General features: G+C 40.8%; 3 protein-coding genes across 3 annotated transcripts; 1 reads left to right on the top strand and 2 right to left on the bottom strand.

The window, feature by feature from the left end:
- The first annotated feature begins 2,180 nt into the window (after positions 1–2,180).
- si:ch211-196h16.12 (regulator of G-protein signaling 5) lies at positions 2,181–4,426 on the top strand. The gene is made up of 5 exons (XM_062440892.1): positions 2,181–2,224; positions 2,313–2,369; positions 2,460–2,512; positions 3,993–4,156; positions 4,268–4,426. Exons 1-5 carry the CDS (start codon positions 2,181–2,183, stop codon positions 4,424–4,426), a joined length of 477 nt encoding a protein of 158 aa, XP_062296876.1.
- A 1,276-nt stretch (positions 4,427–5,702) lies between these two features.
- c2h19orf53 (chromosome 2 C19orf53 homolog) lies at positions 5,703–7,004 on the bottom strand. Its single transcript, XM_062433106.1, has 3 exons — positions 6,889–7,004; positions 6,442–6,497; positions 5,703–6,351 (listed from the first exon to the last, which is right to left on the bottom strand). The coding sequence occupies exons 1-3, from the start codon at positions 6,977–6,979 to the stop codon at positions 6,205–6,207; spliced, it is 294 nt and encodes a 97-aa protein (XP_062289090.1). The 5' UTR covers positions 6,980–7,004; the 3' UTR covers positions 5,703–6,204.
- Positions 7,005–7,399: 395 nt separating this feature from the next.
- Positions 7,400–20,379, bottom strand: mri1 (methylthioribose-1-phosphate isomerase 1). Its single transcript, XM_062436601.1, has 6 exons — positions 19,945–20,379; positions 18,721–18,944; positions 14,731–14,900; positions 14,448–14,624; positions 14,128–14,352; positions 7,400–12,416 (listed from the first exon to the last, which is right to left on the bottom strand). The coding sequence occupies exons 1-6, from the start codon at positions 20,074–20,076 to the stop codon at positions 12,283–12,285; spliced, it is 1,062 nt and encodes a 353-aa protein (XP_062292585.1). The 5' UTR covers positions 20,077–20,379; the 3' UTR covers positions 7,400–12,282.
- Positions 20,380–20,486: the final 107 nt, after the last annotated feature.

Below are 20,486 nucleotides of genomic sequence, written 5' to 3'. Positions count from 1 at the left end.
AGTGGCTGTGTGAGGCTGGGACTCTGCAGGGCGACACACAACATACATGAAGTCCATGGTTGGCTGTAGCTCGTGTCTTGTGTCAGCCTCTTGACTATTGATTAATATTGATACATAACAGTACATTATGTAATGGTCCTACTTATTTGTACATGACATCACACTACATCCTTTATCAGGGCTGCAGCCAGGATTTAACAAAATACTGAGTTCATGATAATGATAATAAATGTAATGTAACCCCTCACCCCCATTGGAAAATCCTGATTAGACATAAAGCTGAAAGTCTCTATAATGTTTTATTTGATGAGAATTTTTAAATGTTATGTTTTTAACTGATGTTTTGCTTTATTATTAAGGTTTTGAAAACGTTATCCTTACTAACAGGACACATATTTGGTCAGGAAATATAATAACAAATTCACCCAGTTAACCATTTTTGTTTCACCATAAGTAGCATTGAGGTTATTATAATAATGCAGCATATATATATATATATATATATATATATATATATATAGTTCTCATCTTATGTGTAGCTCCATCTTGTTCCACTTCATTGATGCTATATGATGTTTAGGTCTGTACTGAGTGAAATATTCAAACCCAAGACTTACATGTTTTTATGGCTGCACCATTCATAAGTCATGTTCATCGTTTTATTCACATTTCATTTAAAATTCAGACTGTTGTTTTGGTCTCTTTGGAAATATCCACTACAACTGCTTGTTAAGGGATTAAATGTGTAATCCTTTAACTGTTGAACACAACCATGTTGCCAAAAAGCGCCCAAAATACAGAGGACAGTGTACTCAGTCCTGACATCCTCAACCAGATTTGACTACCAGCTAGGAAAAGCACATAACCGCCCCAGATCCCCAGAGACCCCAAAAGCAATCATGTTTATTGTGTAGGGATCGGTTTGTGATTTTAAAAAAATGGATTTGATTAGAAATCAGCTCAATATGCATCATCAAATGAATACCAATGGATTGTTTTAACAGCCATAATCTCAAACAACTCGATACAACAAACTTCAACACTGAACTACAAAGCCTAAAGCTACTTTAAACATGAAAAGGAACAAGGGTAACTCACATACAGTAGCTACGCAGTCAAGCAACTGTCCTCAAACCTAGGGAGCTCAGTGTTCTGCTGAAGGGCAGGAAAAGGGATTCAGACCTGAACTCAATCCTCTTTACAAGGCACACATCAATCCAGGCTCCCCCTCCCTTCTCCACATGCAGGCTAAGTACAGTCCTGCTCTTCAATGCAGTTACACAATGCACCTGTTTCACATGTACTCCTGCTGGAAAAGTCCCACCAGAATCGGACCCTGCATTATTATATTAATTATATTAATTATATAGTATCATATTATTTATTTATTGCTATTTTGTCTATTCTTTAGAGATAGTGTGAAGTGGCATTGCAAAGAAGCATTTGACTGCATATGACGATGTGAACAGTTTACAAAGCAAGTATAGAAAAAAAGGGGAAAAAAGGACAGTATATTACACTGTCACCTGGAAGATATTTAATCAGAATAAGAGGGAAAAGGGAGAAGAAGAGAAACACAGTGGTATCATTGTTATTGCAGAGGTAAATGTTCCTGTCAGGTGGTCCTCTCTTGTCCATCATCATTCAACAAACAGTTCTCCATCCTGCAGATCTCTGACTCCCTCCAGAGATGAGTGATGAGGGAGCGGCGCACCTGCTGCTCCCTCATCACTTTATTCTCTTATGATAAAGACCTGTTTATGTTTATGACAGACTTTTAAAGGCTATCAATGATGCCTGACCACCCACCCACTCACTCTCTCTCTCACACACACACACACACACACACACACACACACACACACACACACACACACCAGATGTCCTTGCTGTAATTGTGCTATTATGTGCTGTCTTCCTTCCTATATCCCTGTTGACAGGACTACACGGATTGTTAGCACGTACAACACCTCTCTCAGTTACATCTGTACACCTGCTGGTCTGCGGAGTGCTGATTGGCAGATCAGATAGCATGCAGGTAGACTATATGAGAGCAGAGCGCTGTCGTTTGGGAGGTTGATCAACAGAAGGAAAACTCAGAATAAATTGCGACACTGTGACAGAGTACAGCTTGGTCTGTTAATTTTCCCTATCCAGGTTTTCGACAACTACAGGCCTCAATGTGTAAGGGGCTCTCCTCCCTGCCTTCATCATGCCTGGAGAAGTAAGGATACAACTCATGTTTGCAGAGTTTGTGTTATAAAGTGTTGTATGCAGAACCTCCTGTGATTTCTGGTGTGTGTGTGTTTCAGGGCAAAAGAGATGAGGGTAAGGTTAAGCCACCTGGCTGAGACGCATCAAAAGCACAGGTAAAGCTATTGAAACTTTCTTAATGAAAAGTAAATCCACTCATCTACCTGCTGTGGTGTTGATTTTTGAATGTTTGTGTCTCTTTTCAGGGGTCACGATGGAAAAGCTCTTCACGACCTGGATTCTGTTCTAAATAAGAAAAGTAAGACATTGTTTTCTCTTTATTTATTTATTTTGTTACCACTTCCAAAGGCTTTAAAAAAAAAATTTCAATAACACATGCAAGAAGACATTTTGACACGTTGAAGTAGGAAAGCACAGATGTAAATACGATAGCTGAATTCCATTTATTTGCGTCAGTTTCAGGGTCCTAGTATAGGAGCAGTGCTGGTTCACTGTCATGCTGATTGTCTTTTTCCACTTATCAAAATATCACACGTATCAGAATGCAAAAAAAGGAACCCTGTGTTGGTTGCACAGCAAAGTATTTATTACATAATTATTTAATGTAGTGACTTAAAATTGCTGTGGTTTGATTTTCAACAGAAACATGTTCAAATAATATTTGTCTATTATTTGAATGTCATCCTGTATTTTGTAATAATAGTAGAGACACAAACAGGAAGTGCAGTGAGAGAGAGAGAGAGAGAGAGAGAGAGAGAGATAGATAGATAGAGAGAGAGATAGAGAGAGAGAGAGCGAGAGAGAGAGCGAGAGAGAGAGCGAGAGAGAGAGAGAGAGAGAGAGAGAGAGAGAGAGAGAGAGAGAGAGAGATACTACTACCTTACCTGGGGGCAAACTTACAGAGAACTCCAGTCTGCTGAAGATGTAAAAGCACACAATGGAACAGATTTCGTTCACTCTTATCATTCGTCCTGTTCTAACTGACCATTAGAAGATCCCTTCATAAAGGGCTTTCAATGCAAGTGATGAGGGACAAAGCCCACAATCCTTGTTCTGTGTAAAAAAAAATAGGTTCCAAAGTTTATCAGGAGCTAATATGAGGCTTCAGTAATCTGAGTTAGTCAAATTAAATATGTATCTTCAAAAGTCACAGTCATGAAGCCTCATATTTGTTCCCCATCACTGGAAGTGCACTATGAAGGGAACGGTCAATATGAGCAGGAGGAATAATTACAGCAAGAAAAAACAGTTTCAATGTTATATGGACACCTGACTATGGTTTTAAGACAGACTTGAACATTTGTGAACTTGCCCCTTAAGCAGTGGACAAAAGAGCTTAAGAATTTAAATTGCACAGACCTTTTTTCACGACAGAACCACATGGCAGAGGTGCTTTTAGGGTTGAACTTTAAGTAGTGAGTCGCCCATTAAAGCTGAATCATAGAGCTGTGCAGGCAAGCAGGCACAAGAAGCTCCGATGTAATGTTGAAGTCAACTGTGCAGTATGTAGCCTGCTTAATCTTATTTTTTTTAGCCTTTTTATCTTTTTTAAACTTGAACATGATATTGTTGTATGCATCTTTTTGTCATGTGTTTGTTGTGTGTAGGGAGAGCAGCAAAGTAAGAATGTCATTGCATTGTCTGAACCTCTGTGTTTTTACCATGCATATGACAATAAACTTCTTGAATCTTGAGTTAGCTGCAAAAGGCCTGCCCTTCTTTTTCATCTCCTCTTAATTTGTCTCATACTCAGATGTTTTCTTCTCTCTTTCTTTCAGGTGGTCTGCATGCGTTTCACGAGTTCTTACGCTCAGAGTTCAGTGAGGAGAACCTCGAGTTTTGGCTGGCCTGTGAGGACTACAGGGTTTCCTCTTCAAACATGCAGAAGACTAAGGCTGGCAGCATCTACAACCAGTTTATCAACCCTGAAGCCCCAAAGGAGGTCAGTGGATAGGAGAGTGTTATATATTAGGAATGACTGTAGAAACTTAACAAAATCTACTAATACCTGCAGGATTTGATGCTTCTTTAGATAACCTGTTCTCCCCCTCAGGTAAACCTAGATGCTGAGACCCGCGAGGCTGTGTTGAGTGTGATGGACTCTCCGTGTGCCGACACGTTCAACATGGCACAGCAGAGAATCTATACTCTGATGGCCAAAGACTCCTTCCCTCGTTTCCTGCGCTCCTCTCACTGCATGGAGGCCCATTAAGGATTTCTAAATGTACCCAGTGTATCACTACAGACCTGCTTTAGAAATAAATGCTGGTGAATCTTTACTACTTGACATGTTGATTGTATTTCATCATTTACTTTAACAAATAGCTTGTTTTGTGATTGTTTTCCACGTGGTACTGCACTGTAAAGAAAATGCATGTTGTTGTAGTTAAAAAAAGAATGATGAAGCTGCACCTCTGGACTGCGTGAGCAACAACTTCTATCCAAAAAAAGATTTAAATAAATACCTCATAACAGATCACTCATTATGTATTATTTAATGGAATCTTTTAGTTATGCATTTGTATTTATTCATATACAAGGTTACCAAACTTAGCGTAGGCAGTGTGAGGGTGTATGTTGATATTAAAACAGTGCTCCAGCTTATCACTGGATGTCACTGCGCCTGTCTGTGGCCTTAGTGTCCTTGAGAAAATTCATTGCCACTTGCAGTGATCATGGTGTTGACCGGATAAACAACCTCAGGGACAAACAGCTTCACCTTGGCTTTTTGGTCAAATGTGAGTCAAGCTGCAATTGTGGTGGTTATTTTATGTTATTATCATTATCAGGCTGTCTGTGGAAGCACTGAGCTCTTTACTTTGTGTACCTACACAGATAAACCTGTGGTTCTTCTGAAATGGAGTATTGGCTCCTAGTCCACAATATTTTAGGGCTTCCCTTAGCCTGGATTTACTGTAAGTCTTGTAAAATAATGTAATATTCTATAAGTAAAGTTGAGGGAAAAGAGAGATGACTCTGAAGAAAATGACCTTTGACAGAAATATTTAATTATAAAAAAAGAAAAAATTGCTTTAAAAAACCTTCAAGGACCAGAAAACAAACTTTGGTACTGTCCAGAATGCAGGCAAATCTGATTTATTTCAAAATATTGATCTTTAGTTTTTTTTTCTCCCTCCCATTCAATTTTTTTCAGCTTTAGGCTGCCAGTCAGAACACAACCAAAGAGATTCATTCACCCATGTCATTACTCCATGTCATTTTCCCACTCTGGTCACAAGAGACAGATTCAATATCATATGTATCTTTCGTTATTTACAGAAATGATGACTGAAACTTAGACCTACACAAAAGTTTGTCAAACATATTATTTAGGCTTGTTGACACTGCTAGGTGCAAGATCCAATGCTAAAATTCTTACCTCTATTCACTGCTATGACCAAATGTCCTTAGTAAGATCACACAGATGCTGCTCACTTGATGTGAGCATTCTCACAGCTGGACTGGACAAAGTAAAGTGATACACCACCTTCATTAGTCAGGATTACCATCCTTTGGTTTTATGCAGCAACACAAATACATCTAATACAGGTTCACTGTGTGAAGTTGTATGGCTCTGCAACTTAAATACAAAACAGTAAACATTGTTTTCTGTACACCATATAATTATTTCTCATGTCTGTTCTGTTTTGAATTAGGTGTTTACAATAAGAAACACAGCAAGGAAATCACAGACTGCAGGAGTCCTTCAAGTATCTTTGTACCCTCCATTGGAGGTTTATGTAAATTCAATGGCTGCAGATCATATCCAGAATTTCTCATCTTATTTTGAGAATTTGTTTGTAAAATCTAAATCTGTACAAGAACAACTTGGACTATTTCTACATGCCTGATGGCAGCTGAAACAAAAAGAAAAGATGGCATATATTTGAAATTATATGTAGCTCAGTGATCAATGGACACAGTTATTCAGCTTCAGCAGCTTTTTGATGTAATACCCTCAGACTCAGGTGTGCAGTTGTGTATCAGGTCCTATTTGGAGCTGCTTCCTGGATTGGCTGTTCCCGCTTTGCCTTTACCCTCAGCCCCTTTGACCACACTCAGCGGCTTGTGGAGGGATAAGCTCGCCCTCTGGGTCACTTCCTTCTCAATCTTGTTCCTGATGGCAATCTCTAGACCCTTTAATGAACAGCAGAGGAGTAAATTATACAGTTAAGAATCAGACGAGCTTAGGCCTACTGATGTTGACGATGATGAAGCTCTTCTTACCTTCTTCAATTTCTGTTGTTCGACCACTTGAGCCTTCTTTGGTGCAATAATCCTCCCTATTAGAAAGACATACAATCAGAATGAATCACAGACTGAACATTTAACAGCCATTACCAACTGCTTTGAAATTAAATTATGATGTTTGATTAAAAGTAGCTTTAGTCGTTGAGTTCCTCAGTCGTCTGTCAGCGGCCATAATGTTGACAGCTGTTATAACTTCACATATTTTATTTTGGTAAGTCACTCTGACTGGTGAATATAATGATATTTTGTAGTAGAAGCATGACGGTGATGTTGCGCAGTAATGAAACAGTTACCAGTCTATTCAGCAACGTGCTCTGCTGTTTTCATGCACGTCACATGTTGATGCTGTTTGTTTCACTAAGACTAGTTTCCACGTTTTTTCCAACCGGCCAGTAAACAACAGGTAACGTATTAAATTCATACCTCCTTTCTTCGGTCCTTTCTGTTTGTTTTGTTGGTGTTTCTTGGAGGCTCCAGGCCGCTGAGCTTTAAACTTTTTTGTACCTTGAGCCATTTTTGCTAACCGGAAGAGAGTTTTCATCAGTGAGCCATACCCTTCTCCCAACACACGCGAAGTCCCGCCATACTCTCCCGCTGATTGGCTCGTACTCGGTGTCGTCATTGGTTAGATTTAACGATGAGGAGTGGGATTGGTAAGGGTTAGGGTATACTAGTACCAGAGCCAATCAGAGGCAGAGAAGGGCGGGTTGTTGTGCAAATTTCCGTCACCATCCTAGAATGCGGTTCTCTCCTTCCTGTGCTGTAACAGACGGTTTTATCCTGCATTACCGCCATCTACTGGTTTCTCAGTGACAGACTAATATATAATATAATATAATATGAGCTTGAGACAGACACAAGCAACTCATTTCACTGTGGTTTTATTATTTTTACTGTATTGATGTGAAAGAGAAATCTCTTAATTCATGACTGCACTTTACAGCATTATATTCATATACATATATATTTTAAAAAATCCAGTTTTGAACTATTTCCACGTTACAAAATTAAACCCAGATCAAGTGATTATCAATAACAACAATAACATACTTGCACTTAAAGAGGCCATCTGAACAACACTCCTTCCATTGTAATTGCAGGCCATACTAATCATTGATAATACACACAAGCACCTGCTTTTATTTATTAAATCAATGTGGAAAATACGTGGCAAGCAGCGTTGAATTTTGGCAACTGATTATTAGGCATGTGTCGGGCTTCTCAAAGCCCGACACATGCAGACACAATTCAGCTACAACCCAACTTAACACACCAGCCTCAATCTAGGCTACTTTGGCAAACTAAAAGCACCGCCACAAATTATTTGTCACTTTGGGTTCAAGATACAAACATTAGTGAGATATGGAGAATTTTAGTCCAGATTTTTCTCTGCAGTCTCTCAATCTGCTGTGCTGCAGCCTGGCACGTGAAGCGCTTGTGTTCATGCATTTCAGTGTTTGAGTCTGTGTTGGCAGACGGAGAGGTAGTGCGTATGGTTGAGGAGGCCTCCCCAGTGTGGTGTACTAATGGCCTAGTCACTAGGAATCACAATGTCATGAAATAAAACAACAAATCACAGCCAAACAGTTAATCATCATGATGTACAGACAAAACAAACAAACAAAAATCTCGTACCTCTTAAAAGATTTAGAAAGAAATATTATGCGGCGGGTCTGACAGCCACAAAGTTGCTACATATGTCTGGAACATTATCTAAATCTGCCCCCAAACACCTGGTGTCTTTAACTGTACAAAACAAAGAAAGAAAAATCCAAATACACAAGTGTCTTTTATGCTTGTGTGTGACCTAACAGCATCATTGTGAGTAGAGGTTTGATGCGTGGACAGAGGAGGAATGAAGAGGGATTAGTAGGAAGATAAAAGGAAGGAAGAAGTGAGATTATATTACAGCATGTTAAAGATATGGATAATGACACAATGGATACTGCAATTATTATTGACATTAAGGTTTTTTTTTAGGGTTTCAGTTTTCTCTGGACCTCACGATGGTCCTGTAGAGTAGAAAGGGGGGTTTGTGTATTTGTCACCTGTTGCGATGAATGAAGAGTTAAGTCCACAAGGGCACTGAGTGTGTGAGGTCAATAAAGGGGTGTTAAGAAGGTATGCTGACATGTTGTGTTGCCAGACCTCGTACATCTGTCTCATCAAGCACAAAGGTTGAATAACATACGCATAATTATCCTGGTTTAGACATTTCCCTGTATACATGATCGTAACACAATGATTTGGTTTCGGTTTGTCTGAACTAGCTCGGCCATCTGATCACAAGTGGACAATGGACAACGAAAGCAACAATCATCATGTTTTTGTTGTTTTATTGACTAATTACGTGACTTTGGTTGAAGTCTTCAACCAAAGTCACGTAATTAGTTGAACACATGGCATGATCAGAAACTTGGATGAGGTCCTATCTAGTGACTTAAACTAGGATATGCCGTCTCAATGAGCAAACTATAGCTGGGATAGTAAACACACTCACTACAAAAGGATGGAGACACAGTGGTTTGTAGTGGTGTGGTCATTTCAGACCCAAAGAAAAAAACGCTGTCTCAGTAGTCTCATTATCCCACCTTTTCAATTAGATTTTCTCCAGATCTGTTTGAGCTTAATGAGATGGAGGTCTGGCAACATAACATGTACCGGGGTCTAGGAAGGACTGAAGGGCTGCGGTCTCACCTATTACTATGTATTGGTGCTGCACCTGTAAGGCAGTGAGCAGTGCTGGCCCCGAGTCTGGGCCTGTGACATTCAGTACAGCGAGTAGATCAATATATCTGGGATTCTTTCATGAAGCATCTTAGAACAAACATATTGTAAGACCTCAGTTAAACACCTTTCACACAAAAACCTGGGTATCACCCAGAAGATAGGTAACAGTCTACTTGTTATGGGTAAATACAAGGTCGCTGTCGGGTCTGCGAATAATGAGGGTAGGGTGACAATTAATGACCATTTTCATTAATCTATCAATTATTTTTTGATTTACCAACTATTCATTTAAAATATTAAATGTCAGACAATAGCAAAAATGTCCAGTGTGCCAGAGCTAAAGGAAATATCTTCAAATTTGGTTTGTTTTGTCTGACATACAGTCCAAAATCCAACAATATTCCATTTACAGTGATATAAAACTGAGAAAAGTAGCAAATACTTGCATTTTTGAGTATTTACTAGATGAATCTGATCATTGCCACAGAACTACAATCCTGTCCTGCCATCTCCAGGACCAAGAAGAGACACATTTGTGGCTGACAAGGAATGACATTTCTCCCGATAGCTCTTGAGAAAAAAACGTTGTACAGTCCTTAGTGTCTGCTTGTACAGGTATGGGTACTTCTAATGGAAGTCAGTCTGGAGTAAAATAGCATTTCATTTATGAAGAGATATTGATCCAAACAGTTGAAACACATCGTGAACAAAGCACAAAGGCAAGAAGTGACCGAGTGTCTGGAGTGTTGCCTGATCGCAGCCCTAACAAAAGCAGGTTTATCTGAGTTGAGTATTACATTCTGATTGTTGGAGGCATTGCGCCATGTGTCCCCTTCAGCTGTATCACACAGCTTTCTGCAGAAAAAACCCCACAAATATTAAAGGAATAGTTCACCCCAAAATGAAGAGCGAGTCCTCTACTGCTCAACCCCCATAATCCGATTTGAGTTCCGAACTTAGCTTTTGTTTGTATGGACAAACATTGTCGTATTTCTGTCTTTGACTTCTGAGGAAGTTATAAAGTAAACACTTTAAACATTCTACACCTGCATTACTTTTGAAATGCATTTACTGAGTTTTTTGTTTTTTTTTACCACATAGGGGCAGCAAAACAACCTATTAAAACAACAAAGATGTTATTACCTTAAAATGGTTGTAAAATGTTAAACAGTAAATAGTTGCCCATTTACACTTCTTGTAGACACAGACTAATATTAGGTTTTATTTGTGTCCACCTGACAAGAGAAAGTTTAATATTTATTCTCCTTTTTAGCAGTTTTGGTCTCCACCCATCCCTGAGGGAAATATTTGGCTCAATAAATGTTCCACTAAGTTCATGAGCTAACTGCTTTATCTGTCTGCTGTTTGGTGATGGGAAAGTAGCGTTTTTGCTGAAAACAGCTGCCTGCTGCTGCTGGAAGCCGCACCACTTAGAGCGATGAAATTGAAACACAACAGCAAAGTTGTGGGCCGCAGAACCAAATTAGCTGAAAGATGGTAAAGTGCAGTGTTGGCTGGTAATTCTTTGTGGGGTTGTTACTATAAGCAACACCTTATAGTTATTCTTGATATAAAAATGTGCATAATGATGCCTTAAAGTCCAATATAATTTATATTAGTTATTAATTTAATGTTTGGGGGGGCATTTTTATGAGCTGTACACTCTTGTTACTTAAAATAATTTGGCATAAGCCTGACATAGAAGTACAAGCTACACAGGTATTTTGTGGTTGTACAAACATTAGAGTCTTGACTCATGTTCAAGTGAGCAGATGACCAAATTTTATTTTCAGGTGAACTTTTCCTTTATTAGCTTTATCTATATTAGAGAAATGTAACAGCATAGCAGACATCACAGCTCACAGCAAGAGCTGCTCGGGTGAAAATGACACCAATTTCCCCCTTTTTTGATTCTTCATTCTTACAGTGTCCAGTGCAGTATAGTGAATATCAGTATGGTGCTGAAATAAGTATGGCTATATTTATATATCGACATCATGAGAATACAAGAGTGGTATGATAGAGTACAACTTGTAACAGCAAGATACAAACAAGGGATGAGGTATAAATACAGCCATGTATTGTTATAGGCTTCAGCTGACTAACGAGGGCCCATCAAGAAATTCCACTTGTTCAAAATGTTTCTGCGCAGGGTAAAAAGTGAGTGAAATAGGACTTTTTCCATTTCACTGAGAGCTATAAATTTGGATTATACCCCTACAAAAGTATCTACACAGAAAAAACAGAAGTTAAATGTTAATATAACATTTTTGATGTCAGCTTGTAATTTCAAATAACCACATATTTGGTTAAAATAACAGTACGTTTTTACTAGCAGTGGTTAGTTTTCTACATATGTACACACTACCAATGAGGACATGTATATTTACAAGTGGGTAGCAGCATTTTAGAAACCAAGGCTGATCAAAATCACTACTTTCAAATTGAAATATCAGTCATGTCACAGCTATGGTAGTTTTTGTCTGCAGTTGAAGAAGCCCTGAAAATTTAACTCAGTACTGACTCGTAAAATTTGTTTGCCAAATAGAATTTAAAGGATCGGAGTCCAGCTGAGCGCTATTCATTGTCGGAGAAGCCATTTAGAAAAAGGCGACAGAAGAGAATGAAAGATGAGATGTAAAACTTGGGAAAAGGTGGGAATGGAGAAAAAAAAAAGAGGAGTGGAAAAGAAAGGGGAGACTGCACATGTGGTTTGTCATCTGCAACTTTTGGGGACAAATTTCAGACTTAGGGCCAGTTAATAGGGGACAACTTGTCCAATTGGGGACAAAAGCTATGGTTAAGATTATGTAAGTCTCCAGGCAATGAATGTAAGTCTTTGTAATGTCCCCAAAAGTGACTATGATCTGATATGCGTGTGTCTGCTTGACTCCCTGCAGTGTGTGTGTGTGTGTGTGTCCATCTTATTTTTCAGCTGTGCATTACTGACATGTAACAGTGACCGTGCGTTTACCAAAATTAAATGAAACCACGACAATGACTGTGCGTGTGTCCTGTGTTGAAATGAGAGTGTCTTTATGTGTGACGTTGAGGTGCAGTGGCACACACGGACCAGCAGGAGGGGCTCTAGAGGGCAGTAAGGCGGCCGGTGAGAGCTGCCTGGAGCTCGGAGGGGAGGAAGACTCCCAGCTCTGTAATAATGCCCCCTGTGATGAGCTGGTGAGGGGTCACATCGAACGCGGGGTTCCACACCTCGATACCTGCGACCAACAGAAGAATACAGGTGAGATGGCTTATCGTTTGAAGAGTATGCTTCTTTTCTAACAGTCAGCTTAGTCCAATCTTTCCCAAGCTTTTTGATTTGAGTCCATTTAAAAAAAAAAAAATACATTTAAAAAAAAAAAAAGAGTATACTTGTGTGCACTTGCCACAGATTAAATACATTATGCATGAATCTTGAATGACTTTCTCTCCTATTTTAAAGGCTCAGTAATTTTCTAAAAAGGCAAGGCACTGTAGTTTGTGGCAAACATTACTCAAAGAGGAGTAAACAGTTACTGTTACAGCAGCAGGACGCTGTGTGTGTAAGATGGGGACATGTCACTGAGTGCAACAGTGTGGCTATTTATGTGATTTTAAGTAGTTTTTGGACAGGGATGGAGGTCTACAGCACAGAGGAATAAAGTATAACAGTTCAGAGCTCTCAGCGTTCTCAACTACATCTCAGCATCTTCATAAGAGATTGTGAGAGGAAAGTTAAAGAGACACAGAGACATAATGTGACAGCACACCTCCTCCTCTCCAGGGGCCAGTGTGCTCATTAAATGAATGTATATTTTAATTACTGTGATGTCACCGAGCACCTCTCTGCTCTGGTAACGTAATTAGAGATCAAATGACTCAACGCAGCTCTCAAAAAACTCACCTAAAACACACAGAGACACTTTCAGTGTCCACAGATTCAGACTTTGACGTGCCAGTCTGTCCTGCTGTGAAACCTGCAAAGTGCCTGAAGACTTGTTCTACATTTTGTAAGCCTGCAGAACAGCAGAAAGTCTTGAGGGACTTAATTACAATTCATTGCATTTTACTATTAAAAACAATGGCAGGGGACAGCGTGAAGTTCCTGGGGTTCAAAGCACTGATGATGAACTGTTTGAATCTGGCCTGTGACCTTTGTTGCATGTCATTCCACATTAGGGCTGCAGACGAAGACTTTCATTATTAATTACTCTGACCATTGTTGTCTATAAAATGTCATACATTGTGAAAAATTTAAATTTCCCAGAGTCAAAGGCAACCTTCAGATCTCTTTTTTTTGTCCGATCAACAGTCCAAAATCAAAAAGATATTCAGTTTAATATCATGAAAGGAAAGCATTAAATCATCACTTATGAGAGGATGAAAACAGCTATTTTTTGGCATTTTTGCTTATGAACAATTCATTGATTATCAAAATGTTTTCAGATTGTTCTTATGTTGATCGACTAATTGTTGCAGCTCTATCCCGCCTCTCTCTATCCTGATTACTTGTCATCTTTGTACTCTCACAGTACCATAAAAGCATTAAGGCCTAAAAAGAAGATAAAGGATGGCGGTGTATGTAAACAACAAATCAATAGCAAAAGAGCTCTAAAGAACAAGTCTCATGTGCACTCTACTGGCCTCTGCACAGGTAACGTGTGATCTAAAAAAATAGCTGCCCCATTCCTCACAAAGTGTTCAGAGCCTTTGCTCCTTCTTTCACTCTGGCGCTGAGAGTGAATGTGACATCAGTTAAAGTCTGTGAGGGGTCAGTGATTAGGGCTTAGGGCGGACACTGGAACTAGGCCATGCTCATCCATGTGGCCTGAAATTCTCCCCCTCGCTGAACGTCCTCTACTGAAGTCACAGATTTTTATATTCTGTCGTTTTACACTTTTAAAAACACTTTTGTGACTCTTCTAAAAAACAGCATCCCGGACGTCTTACCCGGAGCAGCAATGGGGACTCCATTTATACTGGTGAGTTCCTCAGGAGGGCGCACTTCGATGATGATGTCCCTGCCGCTCTCCAGGCTCAGGTCGCAAGACGTGCTGGGTGCGGCCACATAGAAGGGAATCCCATGGTGCTTTGCGGCGATGGCCAGCTGGTACGTGCCCACCTTGTTGGCTGTGTCACCGTTGGCAACCACCCTGTCTGCGCCCACCACCACAGCTTAAAAAAGGGAGGACGTGACAGAGAGAAGGTGTTAAGAACCAAAGAGGAAACGTTTGAATAAATGTAGGAAAGAGAAGAGGAGACAAACACACCTGTGATGTTCATTTCTCTCATGGTGAGGGCAGCCATGCTGTCTGTGATGAGCGTGGCAGGGATTCTCTCTGCTACCGCCTCGTATGCCGTCAGTCTGGATCCCTGGTTGTAAGGCCTTGTCTCCGTGCAGTACACCCGCTTCAGCCTACCCAGCCCGTGGAGGCTTCGCACCACACCTACACACACACACACACACACACACAGACTCATTGTTACAGTTACAGTGCCATATTTTAACAGTCACCCTCTTTTCTCATTCACACCCACAGCTCCCAGTCTCACCCAGCGCGGTCCCGTATCCAGCTGTGGCAAGGGAGCCGGTGTTGCAGTGTGTGAGGATGGTCACAGAGTCCCTCGGGACGCCAGACAGGATGTGCTGGGCGCCATAGTTACCGATTTTCTTGTTGTCATTGACATCACGCTCCAGCATGTCTTCGATCCAGGCAATTACACTGTAGGAAGGGGGGCAACAAGAGGTGAGAATAGAGAAGAGAATGTGTCCATCAAGTCTGCAGTTACAATATGACGGCATGTTTCTGTTTATAATGACTCCCATTCCTTTAGCTCATCTCTGCCTCTGCTCTTCTACGGTTGCTGTATCACATTTTTCCTGATGTCCTCCTCTTTCTTACACTTTCACCATTTGTATCAATTTGTTGTTCTTGCTCCATTCCTACTTTTTAGTCACTGTTTAAGTAATTTGCAATAAAGTGTATGTACTAATCTTAGAGACTGGCCCACAGTTCAACTGGCACACCAAGTTTCAAGAACCAACTAAAAATATTGACACAAGGTTGTTTGCCTCCACCAACTAGTCAAGTTGCAGTTTTCATCCATGCCTGTCCATGCTCATATAACATTTGTAGTGAGTGAAGACTCTGAAGGAATATAATACAAGGCTTTAACTGTATTTTCCATGTATATTTTCACATGCTTTGGTCAATGAAGCTGATTCTGAATGAACTCAAAGTTGTCGCCGTGATAGTAAACAATGCTTCTGATATGGAAGTCTCCAGCGTGGAGGCATAAAAATCAACCATGTGTCCCTGATAGGTTCTTCTCCCCCCTACATCACTCCACAGTCACTCTTCAGCATCAACTATGCTGAGTTATAGTAGGCATAATTCATCATCCTGCACCACATTTACTGCTCATGATATGTTCCAAGTAGTTTACCGTCAAGACACAAATTAAACAACTTAAAGCCTTTTAACTGCTACAAATTTTTTAAAAAAGTGATCCATGATTTCTGTTGTTGGGGATATTTCTAGTGCAAGGAGCTGCAGCTGAGACAATCGTGGCAATGGTGGTGTCTCACCTTGCTTGGTAGCTCTAGGGGGGAAAGCTTTGTATGCCAGTATGTGCTTTGGAGTGTGCATGTGATGTGTTATATCTTAAGATGTATTTGTCAGATTACTGAATACGTTCTTCTTTTGACGTTTCAAGGGAGAGTTGGAGTGAAGTGTGTATTGAAACCTGAGATTCTATGTCACTGTCTTTATGGGAGTAATGTGTGTGTGCCACAAAAGATGATTGCATTCTATGTTGCGGAGAATAAACTGTGCCTGTTGAGAAATAAGTTGTGGTGTAGGTACCAGATCAGCTCAGGGTCCTGCATTTACAGATGATGTCACACATTATGAGTGTTTGTATGTCAGAAAGTGTACAGACGCCATGTGTTTGTGCTGCAGGCTACCATATTTTTATGTAAGAAAAAGTCTGATATGTTCTATTATAGACACAGTATTATTTATGTATTAAATTCTATATTGAATTCTGTGCTGTGCATAAATGTCATACTGCAGTCTGGGATTCATTTATTAGAACAAATATTAAAGCCAACATTTACATCTAAAAAAACCTCCATCTTTCTATAAATATACATATTTTAATAAAACAGTTCCAGATAGATATATTTAATACCATAGAGTATCTTAATGTATTTTTACTTTTTTTTTAAATAATGTACACAGTGACCCATCTGTACACAGAACTTTATTTTTAAATTCTATATTTAATTCTGTGCTGGACATAAATGTACTGCTGCAGTCTGGGACATGAGGTGCTCCATTATTTATTAGAAAAAGTACAACAAAAAATTCAACGCACAAACCCACAAACCCTTGCTGCTCCTGCTCTCAGGATTTGTGGAGGTGATGGTGAGGTTGTGATACAAACTACTTATCAAGTAGTGTTTAAATCAGTGTAGAAATTTTCCCAACATTATCTCTTTGAAATTAAATGTAAAAACCAAATATAATTTAGTTGTTTTTTGTTTGTTTGTTTTTTAAATTAAGGCCAGATAAACCACCACGTTCTAGTGTATTATGTGAGTTCAATGATATATTCTTTGGAAAAAATGTTTTAAAATAGTTAAATCATGCCTCAATTTAGAAAAACGTGATATTATCTACCGTGTTTTCATGGGCACAAAGTGCAATTCAAAGATGGGTAATTATCTCAAATATTAAACAGCTGTTAAACTACTACTGTGTAAGTCAAGTTGAAGTAAAACTATTAACTAGTAAACAGTAAGTTGAAGAGGTTTCACATCAGCACTTCTTTTAAGTTAGATTACTTAGCTAGTTAACGTTAGCTAGCAAATGAAGACCACAAGGAAGTGCGTCATCACCACTCTGCAGAACATTGCTGCGTTCCATCTACTTCGGAAGTTGGAAGTCAGAGCTTGGAATGATGTCGCACCCGAGTTTGAATCGTTCCAGTTTAGAAGTCAGATAACTAGTTCTAGCCGGGTTAGCCATTGATAGCAACACCAGTTGATAAAAACGCATTTCGCTGTATTTTGCTCATACAAACATCGCAGCAGCATGTCCACAGATAGACGTTGGATAGTGTTGTGTACAAATGATTTAATGAGACACAAACAAGACAAAACTGCTAATAAATATGATATTACTAGAACTTTCACACTGTTAATGCACGGGGCAGCCATCTTGGATTTTGAGTTCAGGGCTGGTCGGGTACGTCCAACTTTCCGAGTCGGAAATCCGACTTAAGGGGGGCGTTACAGTTGAAACATCTGACTGGGAACTTGGATATTTCGACTTCCAAGTACAACTTGAACGCACCAACATCTCGGACCCGGACAACCTGAGTAGAGAACTTTTTCCTCTCCGAATTATTCAATAATTCAGATATGTCACATCAAGGTATCTGCTGTTATCTGTCCTGCTCTGACTGCCTTCCTTTACACCTGTCCTTTCATCATGGTCAGCACCTCCCCAATACTGCTGTACTTTCCTCCTCTCTCTCTCTCTCATCCATCAATTCCTGCTCCGACAACAATTTCCCCAAATTTAAACTCTGTTAACCTTTCTGTGCGGAGATACATGAATAATTTCATGTAAAGTAACATCTCTGGCATGGAGTAGGGTTCCTGTCGTCAGTGAATGACTGTAACCAGACACACTGAATGTTACAATGACTGACAAAGAAATGTTGATTTCACATGTTCTGCCTCTTTCCTGTTTGCCTGTGTGTGCAGCTCTAAACTACAGTCCTGTTGAGCAAATGAATCCTGCAAAAATAACACAGCTCGTGTTGTTTCTTTTTCACACTGACAATTAATCAGCTGTGAAATGCGCCGTGGAGTATATGGGCTTTCACATTTTTTCACATTTCACCTGCCACTGGTGTTGGAAGAGGAAGTGCTAGGGCAAAAAAACTTGGTATCAAAAGTGTACGTCTCAATTTACACATCTAGAAAACCAACAAAGTTTCTGTTTACATTCAACATGTTGCTCCAAAACACACTGTGTCTGTGTGTGTGTGTTTGCATGTATATCCTGGAGGTCTAACAGATGTTTTTCAAATGCAAATGCATTTACATCCTGAACATTTGCGTGTTATTTTCCTCTGAAAAGTTTTAAGCTTGCACTGTTTATATTCATGTTTATTCACTATTCACATCTCTGCACTTCGTGGTGGTGTCACACTCCACACTGGTACTATTAATCAAAACCTCCACAGTGTACCTTTAACTAAATTACTGATGCTGTGCACGCTGATGAAAAAAACGTACTGTAGGCCTCTAATAACACATGTTTGTGGTAACTTAGTTAAACACAAAATATATAGAAATATGCAACATGTTAATTTTGGCACAAGTAGGCAAGACATTCCCAGGCACATGTTTCCAATTAAGAAAATTACCAGAAACCATGAGTCTGTGGCCTTTGGAACCCTTTACAGCTGCCTGGTTGTTAAACCGGCCTTAGATCTGAGGCCATCACCTCCCTCTAACCAGCGCACCTTTCTCTGAGCTGCTCCGAGTTCTTCTCCATGCTCTCGTTCTCAGCAAACTCCATCAGCTCGCGGGCGGCACGGCCCATGTTGACAGCGGTGGGCCTGGCTGAGGTCAGCTGACAGAGAGACTCTCTGATGAAGGTCACAGGGTCGTCACCGCCGGCTCCGGCTCGCAGCTCCACAGCCAGGCTGAGGCAGCCGACGATGGCGATGGCCGGGGCTCCCCGCACCTGGAGGAGGTGAAGGGAAGACAGGTGAAAGTTATCATCAATTCATGGTCCTCCTCCTCTCTGGTTTCTATACCAGCTTCTAGCAGCTCCCTCTCTCTTTCTCCCTTTGCTACTTAACAGGGGTAATCAATCACTCTCTCTCCATTACTGCGTTTGAAGCAAGTGGCTGATCACAGAGCCAAAAGTTGTCACGACAGCTTTGACTGAAATGTGAAATGATATCATCTGTGTTGGGAGTCATTTCTCTCTCTACCATTAGGCTCCATTATCATGACATCATCCTCTCTGCTTATGGCACATTCCTTCACTCTAACACACACACACACAGAGGACCAAACGTGGAGCAGCTGTGAGTGTGTAACTGGGAAGACAAAAGAGTGAGTATCCGTGCAGCCATAACAAGTTAACATCTAGAAACGTGAACTTAAAACAAATGTCTGAGCACCTTTTTTTAATTTTTTTTTTTTTATCAGTCAGGGCTTTAGGTATGGAGAGATAAATCAAGAGGAGGTGTCACTGCTGAGTGCAGCACAAGACCAAAACGCGAACAAAAACCCTGGCAAAGGCATTAATAATTCATCAATAATCTCTCCCAAAGAAAGAGGAGGAGGGGGGCACATTTCATGGGTGGGTGGCTGTGTGCAGATACCTAGTCAGTTGCGTTTGCACATGATAATGTGAAAACTATAAATCAAGAATGTTTTTTTGGGGGAGGAGGGGGTAGAGAATCAGGTGGGGTGCTGCAGGTGCATCCAAAACAAAAATACAGGCCGACAACGGGAGCACGGCGGCAGGCATATGGTAACACATGCATGCAGCGGTGAGAGCACAAAAGACCCCCGACACCAACACACATGCACGACGGGAATAAGCGCACAGGCGGCGGGGGGCATGCAGGACGGCGTGGAAGTGGGTGAAATCTCGGAGCGAAAAGGAGGAGGAGGAGGGGAAGGGGGGTGATGATGATGATGATGGAGGAACAGAGAGTCCTGCTCTTTACCTTCATGGACTTGATGGCCTCGTAAGCGTCCTGCACCGAGCGGATCTCGTCGTAAACAGTCTGGTGAGGCAGCAGCAGCTGGTTGAGGATCTGCAGAGACCCGGCCCGGTAGCGGATCGCTTCCAGCGTCATGACCGAAAAGCGGAGGTGGGATGGTGGGGGGAAAAAATAACACGGATGGGCCGGTTGCGGGCGGGGTGCGCACACACACGCACTCACTCACACACACACACTCTCTCTCACACACACACTTTCCCACACATGCACACACACTCTCTGTCTCTTCCTGAGCGGATACACGCTGAAGTGACCGCGGCCTGGCTGTCGGTAGTCCCGGGAGCCGTCGCAAAGAGAGAGAGAGAAAAAAGGAGGAAAAGTGTAGCAGGAGGAGGAGAGAGGGAGAAGGAGGTGCGGGTGGGACGGACGGAGTAAAAAAGAGAGGAGAAGGTCTGCTGTATTGTACGGGAGGATAAAAGGTGGAGAGATAGGAGTGAGAGGAGGGCTGGAAACGTTCACACACTGACAGTCAGGAACCACGTGTC

This window comes from Scomber scombrus, chromosome 2 (genome assembly GCF_963691925.1).
Source record: "Scomber scombrus chromosome 2, fScoSco1.1, whole genome shotgun sequence".
In the NCBI taxonomy this organism is placed as follows: Eukaryota; Metazoa; Chordata; class Actinopteri; order Scombriformes; family Scombridae; genus Scomber; species Scomber scombrus.
The sequence above is the reverse complement of the archived record's forward strand: the minus strand, read 5'-3'. Positions and strand labels throughout refer to the sequence as shown.